The 17,652-nt window shown below is 56.4% G+C and overlaps 1 protein-coding gene across 2 annotated transcripts in view; it reads left to right on the forward strand.

Annotated features, from left to right (window-relative positions):
- The first annotated feature begins 6,251 nt into the window (after positions 1-6,251).
- The window catches only part of TMEM255B (transmembrane protein 255B), a 32,333-nt gene continuing 20,932 nt past the window's right edge, over positions 6,252-17,652 (forward strand). For both annotated transcript variants that reach the window (XR_009496769.1, XM_059892347.1), the window contains exons 1-3: positions 6,252-6,519; positions 11,962-12,101; positions 15,075-15,137. Coding sequence is in view for 1 of the 2 variants with exons in the window: in XM_059892347.1 (XP_059748330.1) it covers positions 6,465-6,519; positions 11,962-12,101; positions 15,075-15,137 (258 nt within the window). In the remaining variant the exon portion in view is untranslated. The remainder of the gene's footprint in view (positions 6,520-11,961; positions 12,102-15,074; positions 15,138-17,652) is intronic.

Below are 17,652 nucleotides of genomic sequence, written 5' to 3' on the forward strand. Positions count from 1 at the left end.
GACCTCTGCTGGCGTCTGTCTTGGTGCAGACCCCCTGACCAGGCACGCCTGGAGGGGTCTCGCTGTCACTCCAGCTGTTCCCCGCCGCGCTGGGCAGGGGACAGGCTATCCAGCCCAGATAACTGGGCTGCCTGCGGCCCCCAAACGCAGCAGCAGCAGCTTGCCCGTGTGCCCCGGGCGGGTGACCGCTCCCCCAGGAGAAGCCCTCGTCCCTGGCTCCCTTGGCCCTCTGCGTTCACCTCGGGACCCCTGCAGGGAGCAGGGTGGGCACTGGGGCCCTGCGGGCGTCCCCACGCCAGGAGCCCAAGGAGAGGCCACTCTCCCACCCTGCGGTGGGCTCTGACGAGACCTGTGTTAGAATATCCCCCACTGCCCCCACCCCCACTGAGCATATTTCCTTATTGACCTGGAGAAGCTGAAAATGACTTCACTGAAACTTTTCTTTGTATTAATAAAAAACAAAAAATGCAATTTCTATCCAAGTAGAAATGGGTAAAAATAGAGTTTAAAAATAGGGATGCACTCTCTAGATTGTGCTGTGGTCCTGGTGCACACTCTCCTTCAAAATCACAAAGATGCACGTGCTGATGCACACAGACACACACATACACACAAATACATGTGAACACATGTATAGACACATGCACAAACACGCACACACATGTATACACACAAGTATACAATAAATATGCATAGACATACACATACATTTATATGACACACATGTGCACACACTCATGCGCTCACATGCATACATATGCACATATATACACTCATGCATACCCGCACACAATGCACTCATGTACACACAGGCACACACATGCACTCATGTACACAACCACACAGACATGTATACACACACATGCACTCACGCACACGTGTGCACACATGCACCTGCATACACATATGCACACTCACGAACACTCGTGCACATATGCTCACATGTATACATATACACATGCACACACACGCACACATGCATGCACACTTTGTCCCCATCTCTCTCTAGATCCAGAGTTGCTGGCGCAGCCCCATAGCCTCCATGTCTGCACACTGCTCTGCTCCCCATCTGGGCAGGTCCCGGTAGCCTGTCAGGCCCTACTGTGTGTACACAGAAGTCCCCTTTTTTCTGAAGCTGCGTCCCACACTTGTCTGAGTGGAGCTGAGGCCCGGGAGAGGCAGAGACACCTTGAAGGAGGGCCCCCCCGCCAGGGCATCTCCATGGAGATTCTGGGGCTATTCAAGTGATACGAGCTGATTCTGATAAACACAATAACTAACTAAACATAACTGCTAATAATCATGCAACCTGAGCTCAGCGAAGGCTGAGGTCACCTCCTCTTACTCCACGATAGGACCAGCCCCTCCGCAAGTGTCCGGACCCACAGGTTGGGCCTGAGCGAAAACCTAGCGTCTACCTTACAGGCCTTCTGCCAGCCAAGCGAAGAATAATTTGAAAGGAAAACCTCAATTTGAAAGCATAGAATTAAAATAAATATTAGCTAGGCTCTCAGGCTTTATGTAGACAATTTCAAATGAAGATTAAATAGGCTTGATTTGATTTTGGAGAAACCAAACCTCACTCCCTCAGTGAGAGAGAACAAGGAGTTTTGCAGGTCAGCCTCCTTTTGTCCAAGATGCAGGGCTGCGGGGAGAAAGCTTATCAAGGTCCAGGGCCTGAGATGATGGGGGCGATTGGCCTGGGGGCTCCCTGTCCCAGCTCCTCGCCAGGCCCTGCGGGTCCAGATCACTGGGGGTGGCCACCTTTCCCTGGCAAGGCAGAATTTGATAAGGACCGCGGACGTGAGGCCAGGCCTGCGAGGGGCATGACTCTGCCCACACAGGCATCGTCCTGCATGTCCAAGGGGACAGTGGATCCAAGGCCAGAAAGGCACCTTCCCTCTGGGGAGTTGGGGATGGGCTTCCTGTGGGGACTGAGTGCCTGAAAGGTGAGCCCCCTGCTCAGGCTTGTTAGGGGCTGGGAGATCACCATTACAGGCTTTCTTGCGAAGCCCAGGGTGTTCGTAACTTAATCCATCCATGTCCCCGAGAGCGTCTCCCGTCTGGCGCATCCCTCACTGCCTCAATGGGCACGGGCGGGCGGGGCCTGTGTCTCCTGGCCTCCCGTCTGCATTATTCATCCCCAGCTCCTGCAGGGTGATCGGTTACAGGCATGCTCTGCGGTCTGCCCCACGCCAGCTCCTGGGCTCTGGACCAGGCTCCCACACACGCTCCCTCAGTGATGAGGGTCCCGCTGGCACGGGGCTGAGGACCCCTGCATCTGGACCCCACCAGGCCTGCGGCTGCCAAAGGGACTTCCTGGCTGATTCGTGGGGGTCTTCTAATCCCTCTCTTTTCAGGGCTGGCCCTGGTTTCAGAGTCTGCTGACCCCTCTCTGCTCAGGCAGATGGAGGTGATGGGTCTTCCTGGAACAGGGCCGGGAGGACCCCGCGGAGAGGGGTGCGTCCAGCAGGGGCGCCTGCCTGGGTGGGAGCCAGTGTCGAGAGGGTGGGGCCGCCCTTACTCGCTCTCTGTGCACGGTATTACCGGGCGCCTGTTGTGAGCTGGACGTGGTTCTAAGCAGGGCCTCAGTGAACCCGGTTTCCTAACAGGACTGAATGGACGCCTGGCTCACCTGCCCACCACCCCCACAGGCAGTGTCGACGGCTCATCCTCCCTTCTTGGGCAGCCGGTCATGCACTTTTAAGTCTCCTTGATTGTAATTTAAGAAACTAAGTTCTAGACTGTTCTTCCTCTGCCCTGTTCCAGCTGGAGCCCGTGAAATCTACCCTCTGAGGAGGCAGGCCTAGGGCAGGGTGGATGGGCAGGAGCCCCTGGACTCTTCCTGTCTTTGGTTTCTCCAAAGCCGAAGCCCAGGTAACTGAGAGGCAATGGCCGCAAGGTGAGCGGAGGTCGCCCAGCGCCTGTGCCAGCCTCGGCCCGGCAGCTCCGTGTGGCCCCTGCTGTGGCCTGGACACCCACCCTCTCTCCAGGCGGGGAGGCGGCAGCAACACCAGCCACCCGAGCTTGGTGGGGAGGGCGGGCAGTGCGGACTGAGCACCGCTGTGACGGAGCAGTGCCTAGACGGGAGCAGGGGCCAGCCAGATGGGTGTGGACCTCTGCTGTGGGGGCCACAAGGACCGGCCGGGCCCCAGGAAGATCAGCTCTGCTTCCTGCTGTCTGGGGCTGCCCGCCCCCCGCCATCAGCTCATCCATGCTTGTTTTTGTCTCCAGGGGGAAAGGGGGTCTCCTCGTGCTGGGAAGGGTCCCCGCACCGTCACCCAAGCATGAGGGAGACGCAGGAAGACCTCACCATCTGGAATCCTTGGACTTGATGGTGATTTCTCATCCTCCCAACAGCCCTGCTCCCAGGGCCCCTGGAAAGTGGTCCCCCAACAGGCTGGATGCAACATGGCCCCCCGAACCCTGCACCCCCTGCCCCATCAGCATCCTTTTGGCCTGCAAGCCTGGTTCCCAGTCCTGCTGCTCATGGACCACCCGGGCCCCTCAGACTTCTCCCTCCAGGGCTCTGGTTTGAGTTCCGGGCACTGGGATTGTTAATGGCCCGAGGGGGTTCCGGTGGGAGATGAGGGCGCCACGCCTGAGGTCATCAGGAAGCCTCGGTCTCCCCTGGGGCCGGGCCACACCCCTGGGGATTCCCATTTCTCCTCTCCTGATGGTTCTCACGAGTGCTATCGTCATCATCTGCTCTATAACACAACAGCACGTTTTATTTCTCCTACTATTCACCTTTAAAGTTCTTAAAGGGCAGGTCTGTATGACTCATCTTCATGGTTCTCTTAGTATCTTGAACATAGAGGAAATTCAATAAATATTTGTTGATTGCATGAACAAAAGATTAAATGTCTGTAGTCAGGTAAATACACACTTTCCTATTTGCAGGACGTAATTACACCTTGAAATGGGACTGACCTGGTTCATATCTTGTTTCTGCCACCAACCAGCTACTTGACTTCAGAAAAGTTATTCAAACTCTTAGTGCCTCGGTTTCCTCATCTGTGAAATGGGTAGAATATTGTACCAATCAATGAAGGCAGATGTGAGCAGGGTGAAGTGTCTGATATGTGTTCACCTAGCATCACCCTCGTCCCTGACCGCCGCCTGCCCATCCCAGCTGAGAGGTGAGTCCAGGTCAGCTCAGGGCCTCTGGATGAGACAGACCCTCTGAGGGAGTGGGGACCTGAGTTCAGGTGAGGGCAGTGGAGGTAGGGAATCTTAGAGTCTTCAAACGTTTCACACACAGCAGGAAGAAGCCTGGTGCTGGGGATCATGACTGTTTTAATCAATTATCTTCTTGATGTCAGTAATAATTGGTCCAGACTCTGACTGTCCTCAGACCAGTAGAAGAAAGATTTCCTCATCTTCTCATAATTGCCTTTGCAAGAGCTAAATTAAATTATGTTTTAAAAATACCCTGATCCCAGACTATGGCTCCCTGCAGAGCTGGGCTGGACACAGGCGTCCACAGGCCGAGGCGGGGGCACCAGGGTCGGTCAGCGCCATCAGCCTCAGAGCCAGTGCATCTGCAGCCGTGTTGTTTGGGCTCTTGTGGGGGAGTCTGGGGGTGGATTCTAACGATGTCCGCCCCAGGTGCACATGCCGAGTCTGCTCTGGTCACGTCCATCTGCCTCCTGGACCTCGGTTTCCTCACCTGGGTGGGGGGGTGGAGGACCCCCGATGGGGTGCCTTGTGGGGACCTGGACACCTGCCGTGCTCCTCAGGATCCCCTGCTCAGGGGGCCCAGAGACAGTTTCCAAAGACCTACCCAGCTGCAGTGGCATCTAAAACCTCTGGCAGGAAATGTATTTATTGGAGAAGGTATCATTTCTGGCAACACGAGCACATCCTTTAAGAACAGTTTCAGTGGATCTTTGGAACAACAGGCACAGAATGAGGTCCGCATGGCTGTCTCACCACCTGCACCCTGTCCTGGTCTGCACCATGGCCACCTTCCCTGGACCGGAACCTCCTCCCAGGCCTCCCAGGCCCACCCGCTGCCCTGCAAGTGCCCTCCCAGTGACCCTTCTGAAGCGGGCTTGCCTGGACACTCCCGTAGGCCTCCTGCCGTCCCCGTGTGCCCTGCCACCCTCCTGGTCTGCCCAGGGCATCTTTCCCAGACGGCTGCCTGGCTCCATGTCACGCCCTCGGGGTGAGCAGGACGTTGCTCTGGTGGGGACCGGAGCCTCCTCTCAGCCTCACACTGTCCCCGCTCTGGTAGCAGGCGTGGCCACTCAGGCCCATCTCGCCCTTGGGTACCGTATTTCTTCTCCATTGTCCCTTCTCCGCCTAGGGCCCGTTGCTGTACGAGGACCTCTGTCCCCTCGTCCATCGGTCTTTCCCGAGTGAAGGGGACGGTATCTAGGATGCAGAGTGGCTGCCTGTGCCGTGCACGCGGGGCACGTATGGGTGAACAGCGCTGCTTTTCACACTTACAGGCCGTGCACAGCTGGTGTTCCACTCGCTCCAACACCACGCACTCACGTTTTCGCTCCGCGCTGCATTCGCGCTTTTCCTGCTGGTGCGTGCAGCCCCACCATGCAGCGACCCTGGAGCTGGTCGAGGTTACACACAGAGCCGTCCTGTGTGCAGACCCCACGTGCCAGGGCTTTCTCTCACAACTGAGCCCCTTCAGAACTACTGGGGTTCCTCACAGGGACTTCATTGACAGATATTCTGAGTCGATGGGTCTGGGTTGAGCTCAACGCAGCAGTAAATCTTTTTAAAAAGATCTTTAGATGATTCTCCGGGCTTAGAACCACAGGTCTTGGTCATGTGCATAAGCAGGAATTGCTGGCTTCTAAAGAATCTGCCTGCCCACGCAAGAAACTCAGGAAGGAGTCGCGGGTTCAATCCCGGGTCAGGAAGACCCCTGGAGGAGGAAATGGCAGCCCACTCCAGTTTTCTTGCCTGGAGACTCCCATGGACAGAGGAGCCTGGCGGGCTGCAGTCCATGGAGTCTCAGAAGGGTTGGGTGTGACTCAGCGACTGAGCGCAGCGCAGCAGACAGGGACCCACCTTCCTTTCCAAACACCGGTGTCAATGTGGCCACACCAGGGGAGCTCCCTTCCCTCAGATTCTCAACATTACCTACCGTCCCACCTCTAAGGGTTTGCCCAAGACAAGGCCGGGGTTGAGGCGGGTGGGGGTGGAGGCGGGGCGAGGGCGGGGCGGGGGCGAGGGGCGGGGCGAAGGTGAGGGGCGGGGCGAGGGCAGGGGCAGAGGGAGGGGCGAGGCGAGGGGCGGGGCGGGGCGAGGCGAGGGGCGGGGCGGGGCGAGGGGCGGGGCGAGGCGGGGGGCGGGGCGAGGCGGGGGGCGGGGCGAGGCGGGGGCCGGGTGGGACGCTGCGGCCAGACGGACCGCACCTAAGGGCCCGCGCTCGCGGCTGGTCCTCGCGGCCCCGCGCCCCACGGTCGCTGTCGCAGCAGCGGGAGAGCAGCCCTGGGATGCAGCCGCTCCCGCCGCCGGTGCCCGGGCCCCTGGCCCTGCTGGACACGACAGGTGAGCGCGCAGGTGAGCCGGGCTCCGTTTCTCCGGTGCCCGAGCTCCCACGGGCCCCCTCCCACCTCTCATCTGAGGGTCCCGACTGCGCGGGCCTCTGCCGCCTCTTCTCCACCGTCTTCTACTGCAGACAGTAAACCATGGCCCGCACAAGCCGGACTCTGTTTTCATCCTTCCACCCAACTTCAGTCTCCAAAATTTTCTAGGAAAAGGTCATTCCTGGGGCCAGGTAGCTTCTTTCTCCTTGGGCTTCCCTGGGCTGCTGGGCTCCCCGCGCCCTCCCCAGACGATTCCATAATTTCAAGGATTTCCCTCCCAGCCTGATGCAGCCAAGCCGGGGCTGGGACACAGGAGGCCAGCGCCTGTATTCTCTGCCGGAGGCCGCCAGGAGGGGGCTGTTTTCCTGACGGGGGAGGCGGGAAGACTTCCAAAGAGAAGAGGCTCTGGGATGGGTGCAGAGATGCCTGGGTCCTGAAGGGCTTCACAGACCATCCAGTAGGAAATGCGGGTTTTAACTCCCAGCCCTGCAAAGTCTTTTTAAAAACCAGATTAGTGATGTCACTTGATTTTTAAATGATAACCGAGGAATTAGGAGTTTTTCTAAAAGAAACAATTCTGTGACCAACACTCTCTAAAACCAAATGCAAACAGTTACTGATGCTAACAGATAGTTGTTATTATAGTTATTAAGTACTTGTGGTTATTTCCATTATTATATTAGAATGACTTGATTTAAAAATAACATTTTAGATTTTTCTTCTGAGGAGGAACTTTAAATTTAAAAAATGCTAAGAGTTGGTTTTTTACTTAAAAATACTAAACATTAGTGTGGCTGGGATGGGATTATGGGTGTTTTCTGCCTTACATTTCTGGGTTCACACCCTTGGGGGTGTGTTCTGTGTAAAAGTGGAATAAAAGGGAAATTGTTGGCTGAGGGCTTGTCCCTGTGTCGTGGTCCATTTCCCTGCAACAGTTGCTTTGTCTCCACGGCCGCTGTTAAGAGTAGGTGATTAAACAAGCTCCTTCTTTCTGGGCGGCCTGGGCCCTGTCCGCTGGGAGTGGGTGGCTAGGTGACTGCCCCCACCCCCCAACACTTTGTGATGCTTCCAGCTCCACTCAGTGAAGAAGGTGCAGAGGGTGGGACAGTGACTGGTTCTACTCTGTCCTTGGGAGGGGAGGCTGGGAGGGGAGGGGAGGCTGGAAGGGGAGGCTGGAGGAGGCTGGGAGGGGAGAAACACTGGGCTGAGCCATCTTAATGTTAACACCAACCATGACCCTCTAGCTATCACATGCATCAAATCACGTCTAGAATCCTCATTTATGCTCTCTCACTGCACCCTGTAGCAGTGAGACGGCAGGCGAGCAGGGAGTTGTCATTATCCCCACTTGCAGATCATTCATTCATTCAGCATGAAGCGATACAGGTGTGGGAACCCCATGTCAAGCAAGAACCCCATGGCCCCTGCTCTCAGGGTCTTGCTTCTGCAGGGTCAGAGGGGTGGGGGCACCTGCAATCACTCAGCGTGTCTGGCAGCTCCACCACAGTCGTGTAAATTGCCAGCACAGCTATAAGCCTAATGGTTGAGAACTTAGCTGACAGTCAGGACACAGCCTTACGCTGCTTCAGTTGTAACGATGCGCATGTGAGACTCCTGCTGACGGGACAGGAAGGAACAAGTCAGGGAGTCTGGTTTTTCCCTCCAGCACAGCCCCCACCTCCTCTCCAAAACCTGACCTAAAAGTGCACATGTGTGATGGTCAGGAGCGGCCCACCGTCTTTTCTTGAGCTCGTTTCTTATTGTCTGATGTGTACGTGAAGTCCCAGGTTTATAACGCGGAGTGCAGGCTGGGATCTGCCGTAGTGTCTCTCTTGTGCCTGGAGTCTGGATATTGCAGCCTGTGTCATTGAAACAAGGCCGCTCAGAACCATCCCTTCCCCGTCTGCTGTCTTCCCAGACCTCACGTTCCCTCAGAAGCTACCACACAATCCTGACAAAGAGCTGCTTGGGCCCTGTGCTGTTTATCATGTAGCAGTTTCACAGGGAAAGTCAGACTTGGGAAAATGCAGTGAAATGGTGCAGTTAGATTGAAGATGGTTCCAGGAAGCTTCACATGGTCCTGAAGGAGACGCCTTTGACGAAGCCTGTCAGGACGTCACTAACGGACTTGACGAGGCCCCAGAAAAACCATTCATCCGGTGGGTGCCCTTCTATACCCACTCATCATGCAGCTTCCTAAAGGGGCCGATCAAAGCGGAGTTGAGGAGCCTTCGGAACCAGAGTGTCGTCGCAGGGAGGTGAGGGGTCAGCCAGATGGGCTCACGGAGCTAAGAGATCAGGTCCAACAGTCGAATCGGTGGTGTGAAACAGGCACTGAGATGTCAGTTAATTATTTTGAGCATAACGAACCTATAATGCATTAAAATAGTAAAAATAGCAAAGCCCTCTGAGGAGGAGGGCATTTGATAATTTCGTCAAACACTTAGTCCCATGAAATTTTGTTTCCGGCATCTTCCTGCTCTTAAAATATGCTTTACAACCGAGATTGGTCTGGGCCCTCGGGAAGAGTGGTCGAGGGCGAGCACTGCCCAGGACACAGCACGGCTGTGGGTTCCCCTATGGGGCTCGGGGCTGGGCAGGGTGGCCAGCACGTAGGAGAGGTGAGCCCCGGGCCAGGTGGGCAGGGTGGAGGCTAGAGGGCCCCTCTGGCTGCTGGAGAGCCCTGTGTCACTGGTGTGGTTGTCACGTCAGTGTCCAAGGTAACAGCGTCGTTAATTTTCCAAACCGTAGAAGATGTGTTTTTAACTTTTGCGTCCTTTATTTAAATGTACCTGCCATGCTAAAGTTAATCACCCAGGACAGGGTGTCGCCCGTGGGGAGGGAACTTTCTTTCTCTCACTCACCCATTGTCAAAGTGGCTTTGCCTTTCCATGATCTCTTCCCCCTACAAGACACCCCAGATCAGTCATAACCGCTGACCTTTCAGTCTCCGGGGGAAACCAGCTTCTATTTGAATCCTTGGTTTCAGGCTTTAAATATGCAAGGAGAAATAAGTGATTGCTTCTGCATGCTTGTGACTGTGCCAGGACGATGCAGCGAACAGCAGTGAATGAGGGAAAGCCCTCCGCGGGGACCCCGGGCCCGCTGGGCCCAAAGGTGGGCCTCGTCCGCTCACACCTGGGCTGTGCGTGCTGTGGACACTCTTCTCAATGGTTCACCCTAAACAGGCCTTATATATTTGTAATAAAAATTATCGGAAAATAGCAGTGAAAGAGCAGGTGAAGGGTGGAGGGCCTCCGGAATGGAGTGACCTTCTGGAGAGCTTCGCCCCAGCCAGGCCAGTGGGTAGAGCAGTGTTCCCAGGCTGACCAAGCGATTCTGAGTCAGCACGTTGACTCAGGGTTTTGGGTAATTTATTTCTGAGTATGTGACAATCTGGTTTTGGGTGGCATGGCCTTGGCCTGCCGTTCAGCTTTGCTGAATGGACTCCAGACAGCGTGTAAATCTTCAGATGCACAGTCCAGAGCAGCGGAGGCGGGTGAGTGCTGCTGGCGGGGACTGCGGTCATCTGAGATGGTATACATGTATGTCACTCATGTCCACCTCTGTGTGACCTCGTGGACTGTAGCCCACTAGGCCCCTCTGTCCGTGGGATGGTCCAGATCTAAGATGGTGGTTGTGGTCAAATGCACAGCTGCTTCCCCAGCGGACACACATACAAACCCATCGATTTTGAAAACTTTGGTGTGGGAAGAAGCACCACGCTTTTCTTTCATCCCATTTTGTTCTGGAGTCACAGGCATCAAGACATGTAACTCTGCAACAAGCAGAACATGCCAGCCTGGCTGGGCTCCATGCAGGTCTCTCACCGGCCCTCTGCCTGGCTGTCTTTGGCTCTGTTGTGTGGTTGTTGATGACCACGTAGGGATGGGAGTAACTGAGATTTGATTACGGTAATAATTATTAGTATTACAATTATGGTTATTGTAAATAAGACTTCTTGCCTTCCCTGAGACACGTGTGGGGAAGGTAGTTCCACACGAAACCCAGAAGTCAAGGCTTGGGGGAGGGAGGTGCCAGTGATGGAAGGGTTCCTTTCTTGCTTTCTTGAGTTCTGTGACTACAGATACCAGGGCATCCACAGTCGTGCCTTGCAGTCTGGAGATGTGATTCTGTTACCTAAGCAGAGTTTGGAGGTGGGTGAGCCAGGGCTGTCTTTCTGCTCTGCCTCTCTCTGGGTGCGACTTCCCTTGTTGAGGTTTCCTCGCAGAGCAAAATGGCTGCAGGGGCTCGGTCTCTGTGCTCACACTCCATGCTGTGGGAAGGATGAAGGGGAGAAAGGCGGAGGCAATGGTTCCTTTAAGAGATTTCCAGGAGGTTCCAGCTGACACCCTTGTTGAGATGGAGACTATTTGCTGAGGATGTAATTACCCAGCAGAAGAGGCTGGGAAGTGCCACCTCTCAGCTGGCCCATTTCCACATCCAATAATGGGCCCCGCTGACAGGGGGAGAGGGAGGCAGATGTGCAGGTGGGTGGTGGTGAGCTCTGCACACTTTTATACTTTTTGCGCCTCCCATTCGATGTCTTGTGAGTTTGGTGCTAAGCCGAGACCTAGAGGTGGGCCAGCGAGTGGGATTGGCTTGGGGTGGAGCCTGGGACAAGGGCGAACTCAGAGCAGCGTGGACTCATGGGTGGCCCGGAGGGGGCAGGCGCCCTTGCTGTGCCTAGCCTGCATGGCCTGGTCCAGGCAGGGTGCAGAGGTCCTCCGACCAGCCTTGGAGCTGGGGTGGGGTCCAGGCCTGGGGAGCACCAGGCCCCTGCTTGAGTGGCTGCCTGGCTGTTGCCGTGGGCTGGGGCCGGGGTGGAGGGCTGGGGGACTTGGGACCTGGGGAGGGCTTGGCCAGCCCAGTGTTTACTGAGAACCTGCCATGTGCAAGCGCCGTCCTAGGCAAGAGGGGGTGTCGGGGAACGAGGCAGAGCACCGCCCACCCCCCACAGGGCCCATTATCTGGGAGGCAGCGTTAGGGAAGTGGACACAGAACGCGTGCATGGTGACCGTGGCTTAAGACACTCTGGGTGCAGCGGGGGCCTCGGGGGAGGGTGGCCAGGCTCCTGTTCTCACTGTAGGCGGTCTGACGGAGGCCCGGGTGAGGGCGGCCGTGCAGGAGGACCAGTGGGGTCTGTGTGGTTCACCAGGTGACAGCGAGGCAGCGGGCGAGACCTCAGGCTGGGCATGGGAGGGGGTGGCGAGCGGTCCCTGCTCTCAGGACTGGGGCGGGGAGGATGGAGGCAGACACTTGCGGTCCCTGGGGAGTGCGTCCCAGGCCCTGCCTGTGAGCAGAGGGCTGCTGGCAAGAGCTGCTGGGATGCTTGCGAGGTGCCGGGACCCTCCCCGAGCCCAGCACCTTACCCACCGGCTCCTCCTGTGTCCTCCCCCGGCAGAGTTTGTGAGAAGAAAGAAGACGGCCCTGTGGTTTGTGGGGGCTCTGCTGGCAGTGTCCGCCTCCATCCTGACCGTCGGCCTGGCCGCAACCACCAGGACTGAGAATGTGACCGTGGGCGGCTACTACCCCGGCATCATTGTGAGTGTCGGGTCCCTGGGGGCGGGTCTGGGGGCCCAGGACCGACGGTTCCGTGTGGTGCTGACACACACCACCCCAGCCCCGCAGAGGTGGGAGTTTAGGTGGTTGGCTGCATCGTGGTGTGCAGGGTCCTGAGCAGTGGGGAGGGAAAGGAATCGGAGCCAAGGAGTGTGATAGGCCCTCCCCAGGGTCCCCAGAGGGAGCCAACCCTCTCAGAAACTGGACTTGGACTTTAAAAGAGGCCACGAAGCCTGGATGGAGGTACGCTGCTACGGCCGCACGGGAGCAGCAGAAAAATGAGCTGATGCGGTCCACATCTCTGCCTCTGGGTAGTGACCCCCTGCGGTAAAGTCACGGCCTGGCCAGACCTGGCAACAGCAGCCCCCAAATCCGGGGTCATCAAGGCTCTGAACTATGAGGTCGTGTGCACTGTTGGCAGTAACGTTTGCTCCCGGCGCTGGCGTTGCACTCGGGGAGCGCCGTGACATTGCCCTTTATCAGACGCAATGCCCGGGGCGGAGTCTCACACAGAGATGAACAGACCTTAAAGATGAAGCTTATTTAATTTCTCACTAAGAGTCCAGAGGAGTAATGATCCTGGTGCCATTTTAGCAAGGATGAAGGTGTTTTACAAACACCCTTGTTCCGTCTTTGTGTTGTTCTTTATTTCTGTACTTTCTGCTGCATGAATCTACGCTACCTCCCTGTCTACCTTTGTGAGTAAACCCCCACGAGCAGTGTTGTGCGGATGGTGTTCTCAGTGAAATCTCTCGAGAATCTGGCTTCCTGGCCTGTGTCCTGGACGGCGGCGGGAGCTGGGGCTGGCGGCTGAGAGGACGTGTCCTCCAGGTGACCGCAGAGCGTCAGGATCAGCCGCGAGGAGGTCTTCCGTGTTCTCCAAGCTTCGGTGGCTCAGGAGCTCACCTTGAGTTCACCTTCAGAACGCCCCGGGTGTGTTCAGAGCCTCGCTCTGCAGAGAACCTGCCTCCTGGGCATCAACCAGGGCAGAATTGGCTTCAGCAGGATGGTTTTGAAGGCAAACGGTGGACACGACAGATGAGCTTTGTTCAAGGCAAATGAGGATGAAAATCACTTCTGGGGACACACAGCTCCAACCCTGTGGCGAAGGGTGTGTCTCAAGCAGAAATTGGGCGAGAGGGTGCAAACACCTCAACATTTTGGAAAGAGAATTTTTTTCAAATCCGAAAACATGGAACTTAAGGCAACAATAGACGTACTTTAATTTATTTATATTGGAGGGGATTTTGCTCTCTTGGATGGTGGAGCAGGACTGCAATATTTGGAAGAAAATGCTCGTCTTTCTGTACTGCTTGAGAATTTTAAAATTACTGATGAAAACTGCATCTGTGTGTTCATGTCTGTCTCATGGATGTCCTCACAGAGAAGACATTCATGGACACAGGTAGGTCTGACGTTTATGCATTAAGTTTGGTGCCATGGCCTTAGAGATGCCCCAGCCCTGCTGGCCGCCCCCGCCTGCTCCTCATGGTCACTCGGAAGCCAGCAGGCAGGCAGAGCCGCGGGCAGCGTCTGGTGGGCTCCAGAGCCGGGTCTCAGGCCGCTCTGTGTGTCCCCAAGGGGCTTGTCTCCCACTGCTCTGAGCAGCAGCCCCGGCGTTGCTGGAACTCCACTCTTCAGAAACTGAGACGTTCTCCCCGGGGTGGGCACGGTGGGGTGAGGCTGCCTGCACCCCTGGGCGCTGAGACGTGCACAGCCCGGGGGTTTCCCCCCTGCACCCACGTCACCCGCCCCCCGGGCGAAGAGCCAAGGCCGGGGGGCGAGTGGATGGTCCCGGGAGTTACCGCCTGCTCAGCTGAGTGACGGGTGTCAGCCTGTCTGTCTGGAACAGCCCTTCCGGCTTCCTGATCCTCCCCAACAGGTCAGCCGTCCTCCTCCAATGGTCCAGGAGAAACCCTGGGATGGGCCTCTCTCTGGCCCCCTGACACAGAGGACGGGTCCCTGTGAAGATGTTCTCCGTGTTGGGGTGGGGGCCCGTGACGCTCTTTTCCCAGAATTGGTTCAATGATGTGTTGTTCACATTACTCAGTGTTCAGCTCAGTGAAATGTTCAACTCAGTAATGTCCGACTCTTTACGACCCCATGGACTGCAGCACGCCAGGCTTCCCTGTCTTTCACTATCTCTCACAGTTTGCTCAAACTGATGTCCACTGAGTCAGTGATGCCATCCAACCATCTCTTCTTCTGTCATCCCCTTCTCCTCCTGCCTTTAATCTTTCCCAGCATCAGGGTCTTTTCAAATGAGTCAGCTCTTCACATCAGGTGGCCAAAGGATTGGAGCTTCAGCTTCAGCATCAGTCCTTCCAATGAATATTCAGGACTGATCTCCTTTAGGATGGACTGGTTGGATCTCCTTGCAGTCCAAGGGACTCTCAAGAGTCTTCTCCAACACCACAGTTCAAAAGCATCAATTCTTCAGCACTCAGCTTTCTTTATGGTCCAACTCTCACATCCATACACGACCACTGGAAAAACCACAGCCTTGACTAGACGGACCTTTGTCAGCAAAGTGATGTCTGTGCTTTTTAATTCGCTGTCTAGGTTGCTGATAGCTTTTCTTCCAAGGAGGAAGTGTGTTTTAATTTCATGCCTGCTGTCACTGTCTGCAGTGATTTTGGAGCCCAAGAAAAAAGTTTGTCACTGTAGGAGTTCAGGTATTTGAACACAAGATGAGAACACGGTTGGGAACACGGTTGGGAACACGGCAGCTTCACTGTTACGCCGGCTTTGATGGCTCTGGAGAGGCCCACCCGTCGGGCGTGAGCCACCGCCCACCCCATCCCCACCACTCGTGCTTCCAGCCCCGGCGGTGGGGGTGGCCAGCCGTGCTCTCTGATGGGATGTCCTGAGGTGGGTGGTCACTGCTCCGTGTCCGCTTTAGGCCGTCAGGCCTGTAACCTGAGCGCTCTCTCCCTTGTTTTCCTTTGGCATCAGCTGGGCTTTGGATCTTTCTTAGGAATTATCGGCATCAACCTGATGGAGAACAGGAAACAAATGGTGAGAATGTGTGTTGTTTCAAATATGGGCAGTGGGGGGGTGTGGGGGGTGTGGGGGTGTGGGAGTGGGGAGTGTGTGGGGCGTGTGGGGGTGTGGAGTGTGTGGGGGGAGTGTGGGGGGGTGTGGGCAGTGGGGAGTGTGGGGGTGTGGGAGTGGGGCGTGTGTGGGAGTGTGGGGGGGTGTGGGGAGTGTGGGGGGTGTGGGGGGGTGTGGGGGGAGTGTGTGGGGAGTGTGTGGGAGGAGTGTGGGGGAGTGTGGGCAGTGGGGAGTGTGGGGGTGTGGGAGTGGGGAGTGTGTGTGGGGGTGTGGGGAGTGTGGGGGTGTGGAGTGTGTGGGGGGAGTGTGGGGGGGTGTGGGCAGTGGGGAGTGGGGCGTGTGTGGGAGTGTGGGGGGGTGTGGGGAGTGTGGGGGGTGTGGGGGGTGTGGGGCGTGTGGGGGGGTGTGGGGGGAGTGTGGGGGGTGTGGGGCGTGTGTGGGGAGTGTGTGGGGGAGTGTGGGGGAGTGTGGGCAGTGGGGCGTGTGGGGGTGTGGGAGTGGGGAGTGTGTGGGGGGAGTGTGGGGGGGTGTGGGCAGTGGGGCGTGTGGGGGTGTGGGAGTGGGGAGTGTATGTGGGGGTGTGGGGAGTGTGGGGGTGTGGAGTGTGTGGGGGGAGTGTGGGGGGTGTGGGGAGTGTGTGGGGGGAGTGTGTGGGGGGGTGTGGGGAATGTGGGGGTGTGGAGTGTGTGGGGGGAGTGTGGGGGGGTGTGGGCAGTGGGGAGTGTGGGGGTGTGGGAGTGGGGAGTGTGTGGGGGGAGTGTGGGGGGCTGTGGGCAGTGGGGCGTGTGAGGGGAGTATAGAGGAGGTGTGGGGGTGGGGCGTGTGGGGATGGGGAGTGTTAGGGGGAGTGTGGGGGCTGGGGGGGTGGGATGTGGGCAGGGCATGTCCCCCTCACAGCTCTAGCTGTAGGTGTTCCTAGGAAAGCCCTGCCCCAACCCAGCACCCCAGAATCAGCCCCTAGCTTTGCACTGTAAGTCCAGACTCGGGCCTGAGTGGCTGCCGTTCACATCCTCGTCTAAGTGAGCCCCACCCCTGGGACTGTGGGTTATGTCCCACAGCTTCATGTGGTGTCTTAGCAGCTAAGGTTGGGGCACAGGAAGAAAAGTGTAGGGCTGGTCACTAGTTTAAGTCACTGTGGATAAACTTCAGGCAAAACCACGCATGTGTGAGCATTTGTGCTTGAGTCAGGAGCCCTCGCATATTCTCCTGCCTCTGGTGTATGATAGCGCGTAGCCTCTCCCAGACTGGGGAGAGAGGATCAGCACAGAGCCAGGAGGACTGTGGTTCACAGGGCTTTGCAGAGGACACGTCCACAGCTGTCTGTCTGTGGGCTGTGCATGCCAGCCTTGATCGGTGCTACAAACCTGATTTTTATTGAGTGTTTCCATTTGGAATCTGTGTTGCTGATGTACCCCTTTGGGAAATAGAGCTATAAGAATGCTAGTTAATTTTGCTGGTTCAGTGTGGCAGGCCTCTGTGAGGTTCAGAAGGGATGTGCCGTTTCTGCCTCGTCTCACATCAGATGGTGCTGGTGTTTCCGCCTCTACACTGCTTCCGTCTTCCTGCGGCGTCATCAGTGCCGCAGTGGCTGCACTGGGCGCCCATGGTGTGTGAGGATGTGGGGAAGGTGGCGCCTCTCTGGAAAACAGCCTGGCAGCTCCTCAGAGGGTTCCAGCCAGAGCTCCCGCAGAGTAGGGCAAGTGCTGTCTGTCTCACGCCGGCCACTCTGGTGGGTGTGACGGGGCTTGTCGTGGATTTGTCTTTCCTTGATGAGTGACACTGAGCTGCTTTCATGTTCTGGTTGGTTTTTGTACATCATTTTTTGGGAAATGTTTATTCAGGTCCTTTGGCCATTTTTAAATTCGGTCACGTCTTGTCAGTTCTGTGTACTCCAGACATAAGTCCCTTATCTGACAGAGGACCTTCAGGGGCTCCAGCCATCCTTGGGGTGTCTTCTCACCTTCTTGATGGTGTCCTTTGAGGCATAAAAGTTTTCAGTATTCCAGTTCCAGTTCAGTCTCTCAGTCGTGTCCGACTCTTTGCAACCGCATGAATTGCAGCATGCCAGGCCTCCCTGTCCATCACCATCTCCCGGAGTTTACTCAAACTCATGTCCATTGAGTCGGTGATGCCATCAAGCCATCTCATACTCTGTCGTCCCCTTCTCCTCCTGCCCCCAATCCCTCCCAGCATCAGGGTCTTTTCCAATGAGTCAACTCTTCGCATGAGGTGGCCAAAGTATTGGACTTTCAACATTAGCATCAGTCCTTCCAATGAACACCCAGGACTGATCTCCTTTAGGACGGACTGGTTGGATCTCCTTGCAGTCCAAGGGACTCTCAAGAGTCTTCTCCAACACCACAGTTCAAAAGCATCAATTCTTCAGTGCTCAGCTTTCTTCACAATCCAACTCTCACATCCATACATGACCACAGAAAAAGCCATAGCCTTGACTAGACGGACTTTTGTTGGCAAAGTA

The sequence above is a fragment of the Bos taurus genome, chromosome 12 (genome assembly GCF_002263795.3).
Source record: "Bos taurus isolate L1 Dominette 01449 registration number 42190680 breed Hereford chromosome 12, ARS-UCD2.0, whole genome shotgun sequence".
NCBI classification, from domain to species: domain Eukaryota; kingdom Metazoa; phylum Chordata; class Mammalia; order Artiodactyla; family Bovidae; genus Bos; species Bos taurus.